At 46.0% G+C, this 17,315-nt stretch overlaps 1 protein-coding gene across 4 annotated transcripts in view; it reads right to left on the bottom strand.

Annotated features, from left to right (window-relative positions):
• Positions 1-17,315, bottom strand: part of srrt (serrate RNA effector molecule homolog (Arabidopsis)) — a 65,753-nt gene that overhangs the window by 40,932 nt on the left and 7,506 nt on the right. The window contains exons 4-8 of one of the 4 annotated variants that reach the window (XM_072258527.1): positions 17,023-17,169; positions 13,343-13,549; positions 5,122-5,291; positions 2,673-2,839; positions 2,077-2,235 (exon numbers count right to left, since the gene is read on the bottom strand). In XM_072258527.1, coding sequence (XP_072114628.1) covers positions 2,077-2,235; positions 2,673-2,839; positions 5,122-5,291; positions 13,343-13,549; positions 17,023-17,169 — 850 coding nt within the window. The remainder of the gene's footprint in view (positions 1-2,076; positions 2,236-2,672; positions 2,840-5,121; positions 5,292-13,342; positions 13,550-17,022; positions 17,170-17,315) is intronic. The other 3 variants (XM_072258528.1, XM_072258529.1, XM_072258531.1) reach the window with 3 other exon arrangements.

Here is a 17,315-nt window from a genome sequence, read left to right as displayed (position 1 = left end):
AGTCAGGTGCTATGGTGAGCAAGCCTGCTGGTGATCTAGGTTGAGGATGTGGTTAGTCACCAGTTTTAACAAAGGCTATGGGCTTTCTGGATTGGCTGAGGTACCTACTGTTGTTAATGGCCAGCTAAATCTCCTGAGGCTGACAGTCTCAGCCCTCAGTGGAGTTCAGAAGTTCAAGAGGCAGCTTGACGAGGAATCAAGGAAGACGATGGCTTTTTCACTGGTTGAAGTGAAGTCTAAGACAAGGAGGTACATCCTTCAAATCATAGCCAATCTTTTTCAGAAAGCTTACTAAAAGCATAAACCCTTCACACATAAGGCAGCAGATATACAGAGGACAGCATATCACCAAAGACTAACAAATTTCCACAGAAGTATCATGAAGAGCATTCTGACTGGTTGTACCACTGAACAAGATTGGAAAAAGCTGTACAGTTAAAAATGGACACAAAAGTTTATTTCACCAAGCACCTAACAGAAAAACCTGATCTATTTTCCATTCCCATTCCGACATGCCAGTTTACGACCTCCTCAATTTCTAGAACTTCCCGTAATTACCTCCCCCCTTCACCATTCCCATTTTTCTCTCTCACTTTATTTCCTTACCTGCCCAATACTTCCCTCTGGTTCTCCTCCCCACTCCCTTTCTCCCATGATCTTCTACCCACACCTAATTCCCTTTTCTCCAGCCCTTTATCTCTTTCACCAATCAACTGCTCAGCTCTTTACTTAACCCCTCCCCCTCTCCCGGTTTTACCTATCACCTACTGCAGGATCTCCCAGTGGCCACCCATTTTAATTTCACTTCTCATTCCGATATGTCCATCCACGGCCTCCTCCACTGTCCGGATAAGGCCACACTTAGGTTGGAGGAACAACAGCTTGTATTCCGTCTGGGTAGCCTCCAACCTGATGGCATGAACATCAATTTCTCAAACTTCCAGTAATGCCTCCCCCCCACTCCCTTTGTCCCTCTCTCATGTTATCTCCTTGCCAGCCCATAGCCTCCCTCTAGTGCTCCTCCTCCCTTTCTTCTTTCTTCCACAGCCTTCTGTCTCTTTCACTTCCTAGCTCTTTGCTTCATCCCTCCCTCTCCAAGTTTCACCTATCGCCTGGCGTTTCTCTCTCCCCTCCCTCCATCCTTCAAATCTACTCCTCAGCCTTTTTTCTCTAATCCTGCCAAAGAGTTTCAGCCCGAAACATCACTGTACTTTTTTCCACAGATGCTGCCTGGCCTGCTGAGCTCCTCCAGCATTTTGTGTGCATTGCTCGGATTTCCAGTATCTGCAGATTTTCTCTTGTTTGTGATTTGACCTTGTACTTCTTCCTTCCCATCCCCACCTTCTTACTCTGAGATTGCCTTTTTTCCAGTCCTGATGAAGGGTCTTGGCCCCAACATCGACTGTTTATTATTTTCCTTAGATGCTGCCTGGCCTGCTGAGTTCCTCCAGCACTTTGAGTGTGTGTGAGTTGCTCTGGATTTCCAGCATCTGCAGACTTTCTCATGTTTGTGACAAAAGATTATTTTGATTTTAAAGGTTATTATCCCACTGAGAGCTAATACAGGGGCACAGGATTACAGATCAATCTCAAACTCATTAAAGACTAAACAAGGATACAGAGGGACCTTTTCAATGAGAGGGTTGAGTGAGTTGGGACTCTTCTATGGTTGTGGGCAACTGTTGAAAGTGCCCTACATCCAGACCACAGATTTTGGAGTGTCAGGTCTCGTCTATTCCTGTTGTTTAGGTGAGGTGCTGATGGGCAAGGGTAAGACAGAACGCACTGGTCTCCTGCTCTTGATCTCCACAGGCCAAGTGAGCAGAGCCCTAATGGTGGCCTGTCACGAGACAAATCACAGCCAACTCGCCTGACGAAAGGACGTTGACTGTTTATCCCCCTCCTGTCCTGCTGAGATCCTTCAGCATTTTGTAAATGTTGCTCCAGCCAACTCGATACACTGGTGGAAATGGGTACCTGCTGCATTCCTGAGCTATTCCTCAACAAAACAACCTACTGCCCACTGAAGAAAATGCTTTAATGGCACAAACCACAAGTAATAAGTGAACACATCACCTTCGCAGGCACAGAGCTGTCCTTGGCCGGTTCTCTTTGGGTAGTATCACCCTTGTCTTCCCCATCCTCGCCTTTCTCCTCATCGTGCAGCTCCTTTGGTTTTCCATCATCCTTGTCCTGTTGCACCTTTGCATCGCCTGTCTGCTCACCTCCTTCTGCCTGGGAGGAGGAGTTACTCACATTACACAGTGGTGCACAAACAAAGTCTACACACACACACACACACACACACACTCTGTAAGGATGCTGCCTGGGTTAGAGAGCATGCTTTATGAGGATAGTTGAGCGAACTAGGGCTTCTGTCTTTTTTTTTTGTAAAGGAGGATGAGAGATGTACGAGATGATAAGAGACAAAGTTGGTGAGGAAAGGCTGAGGGAGATGGCAGCTGAGAGTTGGATTGACATATTTAGAGGAGAAAAGGTAGGGCAAGACTCATAAACGACAGCTGAGACTGGCTGCATGGCCTCTTGGCCGAATATCTGTGTGCTCCAGACAATAAACCAAGGACAGAAGGGGCAACATCTGTAGTTTACACTGACATAGCTATTTCTAACTTTAAGCCTTGCATCACTGGGAACCAGGAGGAAACAATTACCTTTTTGGCATCTTCTTCCTTTTCTTTATCTACTGCCTTCCTGTCATTATCTAAGATCCTCCCCTCCTCCTTCTTCACAGGCTCCATTTTGTCTGTCTTTTCCTCTTCATCTTCAAGGTCTAGAATTTTTACATCAATCTGTGTTCCACCTTCCATCTTTATAACAGCTGCTCAACAGAGAATGAAAAGATGTTTATTCAAGAGGACATGCGAACATAGTGTACTGTATCTACTGAAGAAAGCATGAAGCCAGGGGCACAAGTAAGGAGTTGCTTTACTGTAGTATGAGAGAACATCTCAGTGTCTCACAATGCCAAAGTCAATATCAATTTATTACTATAAGTATATACATGAAACCATATACCATATTCAGATTGATTTTTGCAGGCATTGAGAGGAAAATTTTAAAAAACACAATAGAGTTTATGAAAAATTATACATTAACTCTAAAAAACAACCAATGTGCAAAAGAAGACAAAATATGCACAAAAATACCGAGACTATGAGTTGTAGACTCCTTGAAAGTAAGACTGTAGGTTGTAGAACCAGTTCAGAGTTGAGCTTATGCACACCAGTTCAGGAGCATGATGATGGTAGGGTAATATTAATGGTAAGACTCTTGGCAGTGTGGAGGATCAGAGGGATCTCAGGGTGCAAGTCCATAGGACGCTCAAAGCAGCTGCGCAGGTTGACTCTGTGGTTAAGAAGGCATACAGTGTATTGGCTTTCATCAATCGTGGAAATTAATTTAGGAGCTGAGAGGTAATGTTGCAGCTATATAGGACCCTGGTCAGACCCTACTTGGAGTACTGTGCTCAGTTCTGGTCTCCTCACTACAGGAAGGATGTGGAAACCACAGAAAGGGTGCAGAGGAGATTTACAAGGATATTGCCTGGATTGGGGAGCATGCTTTATGAAAACAGGTTGAGTGAACTCAGCCTTTTCTCCTTGGAGCAACGGAGGATGAGAGGTGACCTGATAGAGGTGTATAAGATGACCAGAGGTATTGATCGTGTGGATAGTCAAGAGGCTTTTTCCTCAGGGCTGAAATGGCTGCCACAAGAGGGCACAGGTTTAAAGTGCTTGGGAGTAGGTACAGAGGAGATGTCAGGGGTAAGTTTTTTTTACACAGAGTGGTGAGTGCGTGGAATGGGCTGCTGGCAACGGTGGTGAAGGCGGATACGATAGGGTCTTTTAAGAGACTCCAAGATAGGTACATGGAGCTTAGAAAAATAGGGGGCTATGGGTAACCCTAGTAATTTCTAAAGTAGGGACATGTTTTGCACAACTTTGTGGGCCGAAGGGCCTGTATTGCGCTGTAGGTTTTCTAATAACTATTCCTGGTGGTGTGGGACCCAAGGCTCCTGTACCTCCTGTCTGAACTATCATTGTAATTAATGAAACAGCAATGGTCCCACACCACCGCCCCCCCCCAGTGCAGTACTCTCCACTGCAGCCCCTCCAACTGTACAGCATGCATTCAGTGCTTCCCCTCTTACTCCCCAAACCCTAATCTTCCAATACTTAGTGCAATACAAAAGCAGTTGGTCTGAGGGTGGAGTTAGGGTCATTTTTCTGCAGTATTGTTACTGACCAAGGTGGGGCAGACAGAAGATGGGGGAATGGGAACTGGAGAGGGGAGAGCAGCAGAAGGGAGGGAGAGACAGAGACCAGTCACACCAGCAGCAATGAGACAACCATATGGAGGGGTCACAGGCCACAGGCCACGGTCAGAAAAGGCTGCAGAGGGTTGTAAACTCAGCCAGTTCCATAGCAGACACAACCCTCCCCACCACTGAGCACATATTCAAAGGCAATGGCTCAAAAAGGTAGCTACCATCCAGGATGTGCCCTCCTCTCATTGCTATCATCAGGGAGGAGCTACAGGAGCCTGAAGTCACACAGTCAACATTTTAAGAACAGCGTTTTTCCCCACTACCCTTAGATTTCTTAATGGATCATGAGTACACGAACACTACCTCATTATTTTTGCTCTCTTTTTCCTCGACATATTTAACATATGTTAAATATAAATATATATATATATATATATATATATATATATACACACACACGCATATATACACATACATATACACACACACACACGTGTATATATATATAAAATTGTAATTTATATTTCATTTTATGTATTACATCAGCCAGTGGAGTAGTGGCATCTGCAATGGACTTCAGGGTGAGTGGTCCCGGGTTCAAATCCAGCCGGCTCCTTGCACGCCGGCCATCCGTGCTGGGGATATCAAGCTAGCAACTCAGCCTCATAAAACAGATAAACATTAAAGAAACAGCAAGGTTGCCACCTGATATGCCAAATAAGGAGCGGGGAGGAACTTTACCTTTATGTATTGCAGTGTACTGCTGTTGCAAAATGAATTTCATGATACATCTCAATGATCACAAACCTGACTCTGACAACAACAACAATTACCTGCATCTAATGCCTTCATGATGATGTTGGCCTTATCAATGTCGAGTGAGAGGCCATCAAACCAGCCGTGCTCCATCAGATAACAGTAAACACTGAGCCGCGTGCGAAGGCCAAAGTCAGCCTCCTGCTTCCGCTTCCCAGCCTCATCCGGGTGGTACTTAGAGCGGAACCTTTGAAAATGCAAAGACAATTTTGTTTGTTGGTGCAAATCAGAGCATGAAGCAATGGCAAAAGCAGCACAGAAGTTCATTAGAAAACATGCAGCAAGCAGGGATTCACCAGAGGAGAGGGAGGGATTAAACAAGGCAGGATAATCACTCAAACTGCCACTGCTGTTTGAGGATATTGGGTGTGCACCTTCTTTGAATGACATTCAATTGTTGCTGGACTCTCAGTCTGCAGATCAGAAAGGGGCAGGTAAAGGTGAGCATTTTATACTGTAATGTGTGACAAGTCTTGTCCTTTGTGTACGGGGCCAAACCTAAAAACATAACCGTGAAGTATCTACATAAACACTAGTGTTCCCTGCCCTACACTGCAACAGTGCATCAGCCTGGACCAAAGGTGGGCTGCAGCATCCCAGGGAGCAGTTTAACCAGGATGGTAATCTCCCCGGGACCCCCCTTTGTAATGTAACTGGCTCTGTGTGTCGATGTGCTTGATACAACAGGGTTCTGGTCATCGTGCTGCAGCTTCTCATTCAACCCCAAACCCACTGGAATTCTATTGTTGTGATTCAGCACAATGTTTTTGGTTGACAGAATGCCCGTCACACAGTATTTGGGTATAAAATGGACTCCAACAGATTTGTAACTGTACCAACATTTTTTTTTTACTTGAGATATGGGATTGTGGCTACCTGTATGTGGTGTGGCACACAGCAACATCAGCAAGCTATTTATCTCTTCCCTGTTGGGTGACAGGAACAGCTGGATCCCACTTCCCCACTGTACTCCCACAAATCACTCAACTCTCTTTGCACTTTGGCCTTCATAAATCAAAGCATTAAGTAGAGTTGGAATGAATAACAGTTCAGCAGGGACTAGATGGAGTGAAGGGCACTTCTGTGCTGTAGTGCTCCATGACCATCTGATCATTTAGCGCTATCAGCACTCTAAGCTGTTTTTAGTAGTAGTATTGCACTATAACCTGTAGATATCAGCACTACAAGATGCAATTGAGCCAGAGGAAACCTATCCAGTGCAGGAGGAACAATTCTGATTCCTGCACCTTCCTGCTTTATTGTTTTCAGCAATCAACTCTAACTTCATGGAAGTTCCTTGTTCCCAGGGGCAGGGGATGTAGCATATTATCAACCCTTGCTATATGACTTCAAATTCCTGGTGTGTGGTGCCAACAGCGAGCAGGAACATCCCTACTTTGCAATGCGTTAACGGCAGTTTCAGCTATTCAGCAATCATCAACACAGCTCAGGGACACGGGCCACAAGCCCAAACTGGATTTCATAAAGAAATCCGCAGAATGTTTGGATCTTTTAATCCAAGGGTTTGGACATTGTACCTATCAAAAGGTATGTTCCATGAAGGAGGAAGAGCGTGGTAATTATGCAGGTCAGGCAGCATCTGTGGAAACAGCAGCAACCTATGTTTCAGGTCTGGAACTTACATCAGAACCTTGAATGGGTGCCTTGAACATCAAACATTAACTGGCTCTCGCTTAACAGATGCTGCCTGACTTACCAAGTATTTCAGCATTTTCTGCTTCTGAAGTAAATTTTTTAAAAATCTTAACTTACAGAGATTGATCAAAATCTGTGGGCGAGGGTAATGGGATCTACAGGCCCAAGAACAGGTGACTGACCAACAACGAGAATTTGCTGTTACAGTGATAGAGCACTACAGCACTGAAACAGGTCCTTCAGCCCATCCAGTCTGTAATTCTGTCCCATCCCATTGACCCATACCTAGGCCACTGTCCTCCATGACCTTCACATCCATGCACTTCTCCAAACTTCTCAAATATTCCCTGCTGTTAATCAGCTGATTCAAGGAACACAGGGGAAAGGTGTTAAAAACATATAGGGGACGTCCAATGCCTCCAAAGCATGGTATTTCTGCTACAGGATGCTGGACTGCTCTCTTTGGGAGCAGGCAATGAGAGGGTTCGGGAAGATTAGGGGGGATTTCAGGAGGAGGATAAGAGCTTGTCAGATTTGGACAGGGCAAGAATGGACAGCTGTTTCCATTAGAAAATGAACCGAGCTAAAATTTGAGAACAGAAGCTTTTCTCCCTCATGAACGGTAATTGTAGGGAGATGAAAAGAGAATGGCACTCCAAAGGGGAATTAGATCGACGGGAAAGAATAATTTAACCCTATGTGGATATGGGACTGATGGGATAGGAGGCAACACTGGATTGATCGGTTGAATGTCCTCCTCCTGAGCCACAAATTCTGGTAACTTTAAAAGCTGGGACACTCTAGCCTCTACAGTATCCTTCCTTTAATCCTCTGCACTGTTGTACCACGGCCATCACCACATCTTTACAAAACTCATTGTGGGAGAGACACTCATTTGGACATGGGCCCTTTCTTGTATTAGCACTGAATTCCTGCCTTGCTTTTTATCGTCACCTCTGGAGAACCCCAAACAATTAGAAAGGACAAAACAAATAAAAAGCCCTAGCAAAAGAACATGAACAAATCACCAATTATAATTTTGTTTTTTTTAAAAAGCAAAGAAACCTTTTACTTCAAGAATTATTGTTTTGGCAGCTTACGTACGGATAAAATAATAATACTTAGGTGTCGAAGTCATCTTGAAGAATCTCAAGTGTGCGAGCGAGCGTTTTGTTGCTTCGTTTCATTTGCACTGATTGTGACCCTCACTAACTAAGCACTAACACTTTGGGATTACTAGACACTGCATTGTGCGCAGTGTGTGGCTAACTAGTAGTTCTCATACAAGGGTCTCCATTGCAGCGTGCCAGGATTTGCTTCACATTTTGCCCTCCTGCACCTTGTCTTCAAAGGGGGGGAAGAAAGGTGTCAGAATTAACATTATACAAACAAAAAAAGACTGCAAACTCCAGATAACAAAAGGACAAAAAAATGAAGAGATCAGTTAAAAAACGATATTTTCCCTTGCATCAGCTCATTTTGGTGACAAGGCAGACATGTGCTATGTTGCTGCCTCCCACGTCCAAGACACACCGACAAATTTCCTGGATAAATTCTGTAGGTGGAGAGAAACACTCAGGCAGGAGAAAAATACACACACAGGAGAGAATGTGTCAGCAGTTTGGATCTCATACTTTTAAATAACTGAGGTGGTTACTGTAATTGTGTCTCCCCGCACGCCCCCCGGCTCAGAGATCGGTGGCCAGTTTTCTCAGCATTACTCACCTTGGCGAGTGGTGATAACCCTCTGGGGTTCCGCTCACTATCGCAGCCCTGCTCCTAAAGGTGCTGGGCCTGTGGGGAGGCTGAACCCTGATCACACTTCATCATTGGAGTCAATACTCAGCACGGTAACATAGTGGTCAGCATAAAGCTTTACAGCACCAGCAAACCAGGTTCAATTCCCACCACTGTCTGTGAGGAGTTTGTACGTTCTCCCCATGACCATGTGGGTTTCCTCCCAAAATAGCACGGGTGAGTAGGTTAATTGGTCACGTGGGTGTAATTGCAGGCTCACTGGGCCAGAATAGCCAGTTACTGTGCTGTAGCTCTAAATAAACAAAATAAATAAGCAACGCGATGGCAAGCTATTGGTTAGGTCAGGTATGGGCTTCCATGTCCTTGCTGTTTCAGGTCTAGGAACTATCATTAGAAGATCTGGCTACCACCCAACCCAAACACTCCCATAAGACAAAGGAGCACAATTAGGCCATTCAGCCCATCAAGCCTGCCCTGCAAGTCCCAAGAGTCAGTCTCCCTTTCCATCCTGAGGGATGACTCTATAAAAGTCTAATATTATACTGATCATGGTTCTTCCCCCCCACCCCCCAAACTAAAGCATGTGGACAGTAAACCTGGCACATTACCAGTGCTGTGTCACTGGTCACCACTACATCTGCCTAATGCCCAGATTCTCTTGCACAGGGAGGGAACAGAAGGGCATTTTCCTTAACATCAGAGCAGGCCATGGTGGGGGGGTTGGGTAACAAACCCCACTACTCTTGTGGTAGGAGTGTACAGCCCTTAGCCACAAAAGGAACTAATGGACACGGGATGTGGGGGGTCAACATAATCCGGTATTTTTGATTTTTGCTGTTCAATGCCCTGTGGTCAGCTGGATGTGAGTGGACAGGGTGGGACCACAGATTACCGCTGATCCCACTGCTGTACATACCAACTCAAAGGGGCCAAATGGCTCCCTCTCTACTTCCTACAATGCTGCACACCACCATCAGCGATAGTACAGTGTTAGTACCTACTGTCACCAAGGCCTAACCACAGGGTACTTCAGGGACTCAATTCGCACCGCTATTTGTAAGGATAAAGATTAAGATCAGCTTTATTTTTTACGTGTACATCAAAACATACAGTGAAATGGGTTGTTTGCATCAAATCATATCAGCAAGGATTGTGCAAACTTTTGACGCCAACATAGCTTGTCCACAACTCATTAACCCTAACCCGTGCAACTTTGGAACATGGAAGGAACTGAACACAGATCTTATAGCTGGCGCTGTAAGGCGCTGCACTAACGGCTACACTACTGTGGAGTTTGTACATTCTCCCGCAACCATGTGCATTTCCACCAGGTGCCCTGGTTTCCTCTTGCATTCCAAAGACTTACGGTTAGAGTTAGCGAATTGTGGGCATGCTATGTTGGCGCATGGCGACATTCGTGGGCTGCCCCTAGCACATCTACGATTGTGTTGGTTGTTGGCACAAACGGTGCATTTCACTATATGTTTCGATGCACATGTGACAACAAAGATTATCTTTATTCTTCAGGTTTCAGCTCTCTGTTTAACAGATGTCACATTCCTGCATGCTTCTGATGGGCGGAAGGGAACCTGGAAGCAATGAGATCCAAACATCTTACACATATACACACACACACCCCTGTCATTACTGTCTCGGAGCAGGAAAGTGGTGCTGCCTCCGCTGTCACACCATGGCACATGCCTACAGGCACCTGTCAGAATGGCTCATGCCCCGGTGGTGCAGCAGCAACTGGTAGGAAGGGGAACGGGCATAGAAACCACAGCAGCCGCCCTCCCCTCATGTACTCCACCACGCGATCGACTCTAAAGCAGAAGGTCTTTCCCTTTGAAACATAAACAAATGTTCAGTTCACCTGCCCCACACCGGACAGCAAACACACGGGGACCTGAAACCCTGTCAGCCACGACCAGGGAGCGATTGAATGTTGGTTTTCCATGAGCTTTTACTCCCCTACCTGAGTCACTGCTCAGGAAGGTGATGGTAAGCCTCCTCCCTGAGCAGCTGCATGAATTACACCGCCGGTGTTGCTGGCAGATTCAGGCCCAGTGATGGTGAAGGAACGGTCAAACACTTCCAGCTTGGGGCGGCGTGAACCACGACAGCAAACTGCAGAGTGAACCCCAGGAAAGGTCAGATAAGACCATAAGACATAGGGGCAGAATTAGGCTATTCGGTCCATCGTGTCTGCTCTGCTATTGCATCATGGCTGATTTATTATCCCTCTCCACCCCATTCTCTTTATCTCCATAACCCTGACACCCTTACTGATCAAGAACCTACCAACTTCAAATATACCCAATAACGAGCATTCACTGCCATCCGTGGCAATAAGTTCCACATTCACCACCCTCTCAGAAATTCCTCCTCATCTCTGTTCTAAAGAGACGTCTTGGTATTCAGAGGCAGTGCCCTCTGGTTGTAGACCCCACACCCCAACTATAGGAAACATCCTGTCCATTATCATATTTCTCTCATCTATGTGCCCATCTAGAGTTCCCTGAAAGCCTCTATCACCACCCCCTGGCACGGAGTTCCATGCCATTCCCATTCTGTGTAAAAAATAACTCTGACATCCCCTCTATACCCAAACCTATGCCCTCTGGTCTTAGGCTCCTCCACTACTGGAAAGATCCTCTCCACATCCACTCAATCCAAGCCTTTCAAAATTCAGTAGGTTTCAGTCAGATACCCCTCATTCTTCTAAACTCAGGTGAAAAGGCCATCAAATGGCCTTAATACATACATTAACCCTTTCATTCTCAGGATCATTCACTTGAACCCTCTCTGGACCCTATCCAAAGCTAGCATATCCATCCTTAGATAAGATGCCCAAAACTGCTCACAAAACTCCAAGTACAATCTGATCAATGCCTTCTAAAACTTCAGCATTACAGCCTTGCTTTTATATACTAGTCCTCTCTAAATGAATGCTAACATTTTATTTATCTTCCTTTCCACTGACTCAACCTGTAAGTTAACCTTTAGGGAATCCTGCATGAGGACTCCCAAGTCCCTTTTGCACCTCAGATTTCTGAATTTGTTCCCATTTAGAAAACAGTCCATGCCTTTATTTCTTCTTCTACCAAAGTGCATGCCCAGACACTTCCCAACACTGCATTCCATCTGTCATGTCTCTGCCCGTTCTCCTAATTTGTCCAAGTTCCTCTGCAGTCTTCCTGCTTCCTCAACACCACCTGCCCCTCCACCTTTGTACCATCAGCAAATGGCCATGAAGTCATCAAGTCTATCATCTGTTCATTGACATATAACGTGAAAAGAAGCTGATCCAATACCAACCCCTGTGGAACACCACTGGCATTCAATCAGAAAAGGTTCCCTTTATTCCCAACTCTTTGCCTTCTGTCCAAGGTCGTTGGGCCCCCTCCCGCCCCCTTTGACACATCGAAATACTGCACAAGTTACAGACCAAGCACACCATCAGTTTCTTCCCCTCACAGACAGATATCAGACAAACACAATGAATCACTAGAACTAGGAAACATAACCTCAAGATTCAGAGGAATAGGGTGGAAATGAGGAGGAACTTCTTCTCCCACAGAGTAGTGAATCAGTGGAATTCTCTGCTCAGAGATGCAGTAGAGGCTACATCATTAAATATACTTAAGACAGTTAGATAGATTTTTGCATAGCAAGTGAATTAAAACCTAAGGGGAAAAGGTAGGTAGGTGAAGCTTGAGTCCACAGCCAGATCAGTCATTATCTTACTGAATGGTGGAGTCTTGTTGGGCTAGATGGCTGACTTCTGCCCCTAGTTCATATGTTCTTATGTCATCAGTCTGCCCTCCCCCTCATTGAACAACACTGGATAAACCCAGTGCACTGATAGCCAACCTCTTCCTCCCACCCACCCCCAGATAAACATGCTCCAACCAGTGCAGGGGAGACATTTTAAATGAAAGTTCTGTACAGGGAGCGGGGAGTAATAATTAGTGCAAGTTTTTCAGTCCTGACCTGGTGGAGTGGATGAGGTAGGGGAGGGAGGCTGTGCAGAGGGGAGCAGCAAATCAGGGGGTTTTTTTTGCAAATGTGTTCTCCAACATTATAGGGTAGGAGAGGGCAATTTCCCAACCAGTGACCCGAGGATTAGGGTATCCAACCTGGAGCTCAGGTGATAAGGTACAACCACTGACAAGAATTCAGATCTTGAAGGGAAACTTTACCTCAAGCTCACTCCCAAAGGCTAAGAGACTTGGGAACCAGGATAGTTGCTCAGTGAGCCTTAGAAATCCAGTCATTTAACACAGTTAACGATTTCAATAACAGAGTTACAGAGACCAAGAGAAGTAACATTATTTTTTACCAATTGAAAGCAATTTCAACACCAGCAAAGATTTCAGTCTGGAAAAGTGAATGAAACAGCACTGCCCCATGGAACTTGGGGCACATCCCACTGCAACAGGGTTAAGGGGATACAAGCTCCATTGCCAGTTGGGAATCTTGCCTGTACAGTTCGTATAAGGCAAGGCTTGGATTCAGGGGTTGCAGCGGCAGAAGAGCAGAGGTGTCCACACAGGACGAGAGAAGTCCCACTAGAAATGAGTGGAGACAGACCCATCACCATTACTCACTGCCCCACACTGGAGAATGTGGAAGACAGCCAGAGGGAAGGGCTTGTTCTCTGCCACCCTCACGGTTCTGAGCTCAGGCAGACCGGAGTTGGTGTGTGAGCAAGGAGGGAAGAATCAGAAACCTAACATGTCACTACTGAACCACACCTGGCTGCATTTATTAAGCAAATGGTCAAGAACACGCAAACACCGGCCTCCCAACCTGTGACCTCACCATTCCTCGTCCTTGTGGGCCAGAAAGAAGTCCTGCATCTGCTGACGGCGGAACTCGATCTTGTAGTCATTGTAGCGCTTCACAGATTCGGTCTCATCAACAGAGTCGTCCAGGGACAGCAGGAACTCCTTGAAGGTCTTCATCACTGGGGGTGGAGGTCCCACCTCCATCTCGTGCAGGTTGCCCAACCTGGGGGTGGGAAGGAGACTAACAGCGTCGGTACAGCATGGCCACTAGCTTCACCGAAAATTGGCACTAGACCCTCATCCCTTGCTTACAAATCACCTATTCAACCACAGTACATTACCCCAGCACGCTTGGGTGGGAGGGGAATCGTAAGAGTGATTGAGGGCATGCAAGAAAGAATAAGTGGTGTTGAACTACACTGTATTATTGGTATTTTCTTTGCAGTTTTAGCTTTTCTATGCCTGCTTGTATTTTATATAATTATCCATGAATATGAAATTGTTCAGAGTGTCCACTAATGGTTACAGTTCTGTATTCAGAATCAAATTTGGGTTGTCACGTGGTAGCACATTATAATACATCATAGAAATATGAATTAGAGTAAAAGTATCTATCTTAAATAAGTAGTGCAAAAAAAGAGGGAAGAAAAAAGTAGTCAGGTAGTGTTAATGGGTTCAATATCCATTCAGAAATCTGATGGCGGAGGGGAAGTTGTTCCTGAATCGTTTGAGTGTCTGCCTCCTGGAAGTTTCTTTGGTATTGCGTTATTTGAATAGGGGCTATCTGATTGGTTAACTCTTATCTACAAATCCCCCCACCCTGTTACTTGTAAAAACGTCGTTCCCTTCTCTCGCTTCCTCCATCTCTGCTGCACCTGCTCTCAGGATGAGGCTGTTCATTCGAGAACAGAGATGCCCTCCTTCTTCAAAGAAAGGGGCTTCCCTTCCTCCACCATCAACACTTCTCTCAACCACATCTCTTCCATTTCAAGCATGTCTGCTCTCACACCATCGTCTCGCCACTCTACCAGGGATAGGATTCCTCTTGTCCTCACCTACCAGAGTCCAGCACATAATTCTCCATCTCCAACAGGATCCCACCAGCAAGCGCATCTTTCCCTCCCCTCTACTTTCTGCTTTCCATAAGAATTGCTCTCCACCCAACTCCCTTTTCCATTTATCCCTCCCCACTGATCTCCCTCCTGGCACTCAACTTTGTAAGCAGAACAAGTGCTACACCTGCCCCGACACCTCCTCCCTCACTACCATTCAGGGCCCCAAAGAGTCCTTCCAGGTGAGGTGACACTTCACCTGTGAGTCTGTTGGGGTCATATACTGTGTCTGGTGCTCCTGGTGTGGCCTCCTGTATATCAGTGAGACCCAACATAGATTAGGAGACCGTTTCACCAAGCATCTACACTCCATCCGCCCGAAAAAGCAGGATCTCCCAATGGCCACCCATTTTAATTCCACTTCCCATTCTGATATGTCTATCCATGGCCTCCTCCACTGTCATAATGAGGCCACACTCATGTTGGAGGAACACCACCCTATATTCTGTCTAGGTAGCCTCCAACCTGATAGCATGAACTTCAATTTCTCAAACTTTCAGTAATGCCCCCCACTTCACCATTCCCCATTCCATTTTGCCTCTCTCACCTTATCTCCTTGCCTGCCCATTGCCTCACATGGAGCTCCTCTCCCCTTTTCTTTCTTCCATGGTCTTCTGTCCTCTTCTATTAGACTCCCCCTTATCCAGCCCTGTATCTCCTTCACCAATCAACTTCCCAGCTCTTTACTTCACCCCTCCCCCTTCAGGTTTTACCTATCACATTACGTTTCCCTCTCCCCTCCTCACCTTTTAAATCTTCTCCTCAGCTTTCTTTCCCCAGTCCTGCAGAAAGCTCTCGGCCCAAAACATCAACTGTACTTTTTTCCATTGCTGCTGCCTGGTCTGCTGAGTTCCTCCAGCATTTTGTACGTGTTGCTTGGATTTCCAACACTGGCAGATTTTCTCTTGTTTGTAATGGGAGTGGAATGTCTCTTATCTAAGGAATTCAACGGATTTAGCAAACTGGTATAAGAAGAATAGAGCACGTAGGCCAGGGGTTCCCAACCTGGGGTCTATGGACCCTTTGCTTAATGGTGTTAGTCCATGGCGTAAAAAGGTTGGAATCCCAACGTAGCCTCTGACTCTCTTTCTTTTCTTTTGTTCTTCCCTGCCGCTGCTAGACTCTTTCTACTCTGTTTCCAATCCCTTTGTTCTCTCAGTGCTTAATAAAATAATTGTGAAGCAACAGGTTTTATGCCTCTTTCTTGACTTCCAAAAGAACATTGGATCAAAAGCATCAGAATCCAATAGTGGTGTGGTAGGTGCAGCACAGTTAGCTTAGCACCAGTACAGCGTGTAATGTGAAGGGTTGGTTTACTTGCCAGTCGAAAGTTGCTTCCACCCTGCTGGTTGTTGATTGACCCTTCTGAGAGATGCAGCAGCTCTTTCCCATTGGTTGCCTTGTGTGCCATGGCATCAGTGTGTGCTTCTGGGCGCCTCAGTTGTATAAGGATAGCAGGTGCAAGAGACTCGCTGACTTTTTCCCTTTGTCTCCAAGGGCCCATCTTCACACTGAGGTCGCGACAAGCTCTGAAGAGCCATTGGGAAAGTATGCTGTAGATATAGGAGGGCCCCGCGCACACTTATTTAAGTACTTGTTGAATGTTTAGTTTTGCACTTGAGTAACTTGGGGAGACTTAGATTTTTGATTGTTTTACTGCTTTTCTGTAAATAAATTATTAATGTCAATCTGCTTCTTCCTAATCAAGTGTCTTCTGTCTCACTTCCCAAACCCCTGCAGTGAATCTGCTTCCTCGTTCCACAGCGCCAGTGGCCCAGGTTCAATTCCCTCCACTGTCTACAAGGAGTTTGTACATTCTCCCTCATAACCACATGGGTTTCCTCCCACATCCCAAAAGGCACATGGGTTAGAGTTAGTCACGAGTGTAATTGGGCAGCGCGGGTTCATTACTGTATCTCTAAGCATATACTGTAAGTCCTCTCCTACAAACAGCAGAACCAATTCTTCCCCCTGCCCCCCACCCCGAGTATTGTAATTATTCTTTCTAATCTGTCCTATGTGTTTTTAATGCTATTTTTACAATGCTGTGGGTGTGGAAGTGTGGTTATCGTATCAGGTGATTTTTGTATTTCCCAACATACAAACAAAACCGACCTACTGAACCTGGGGGTTGGCCTGAACATCCTTCTGTTTGGGCAAGGAGGCAAAGCTGTTCAGTATTCCAGGTGTGGCCTCAATTACAGCCTGTACAACTGGAACACAACCTCCCTACTTTCAAACTCCAAAACCTCTTTCCTATCACGTTAGGGTAAGTATGTTGTGGGCATGCTATGTTAGAGACGGAAGGATGGCGACACTTGTGGGCTGCCCCCAGCACATGACATAAATGATGCATTTCACCATATGTCCCAATTTACACACGACAAATACAGCTAGTCTTTTTAAGTTTCAGAGAAATAAGTGGGGGAATTGGAGGGATAGGATTACACATCTCCGTGGGCTGAACATCACTACACCCGACCACATGTAGATTGAGGAGCCAAAACACTGAGACCTCCTACCCGGGACCTACAACACCTGAGGTGGATGTGGAAAGCTACACTCCATCAGCCGCGGGATTCTGCACTGTGGGTGACCTCACCTTGCCTGGATGGGAATCCCATGGTGTTGCTGCATCATGTGAATATCCGGGTGCCCCCAGGGCTGCGGGGGGCCATAGCTGGGACCTCCCCCGCCAGCATACGGCATTTCATAGCCTGTGTGGTAGGGGTCCGCAACGTGATCCTCCCTAAGGGGAAAGACACAGCATATCAGCAAATCTTTCACACCCACAATGAGTTACAAAGTGGGTGGGTGGGGGAGCAACCTGGTGGTGCATAGACAAATGCTCAAAGTCAGCAAGCCAGCTGATTTAAACACATCAATGTCACCTGA

The sequence above is a fragment of the Mobula birostris genome, chromosome 5, assembly GCF_030028105.1.
Source record: "Mobula birostris isolate sMobBir1 chromosome 5, sMobBir1.hap1, whole genome shotgun sequence".
Taxonomy (NCBI): Eukaryota; Metazoa; Chordata; class Chondrichthyes; order Myliobatiformes; family Myliobatidae; genus Mobula; species Mobula birostris.
This window is presented reverse-complemented; position numbering and strand designations above follow the sequence as displayed.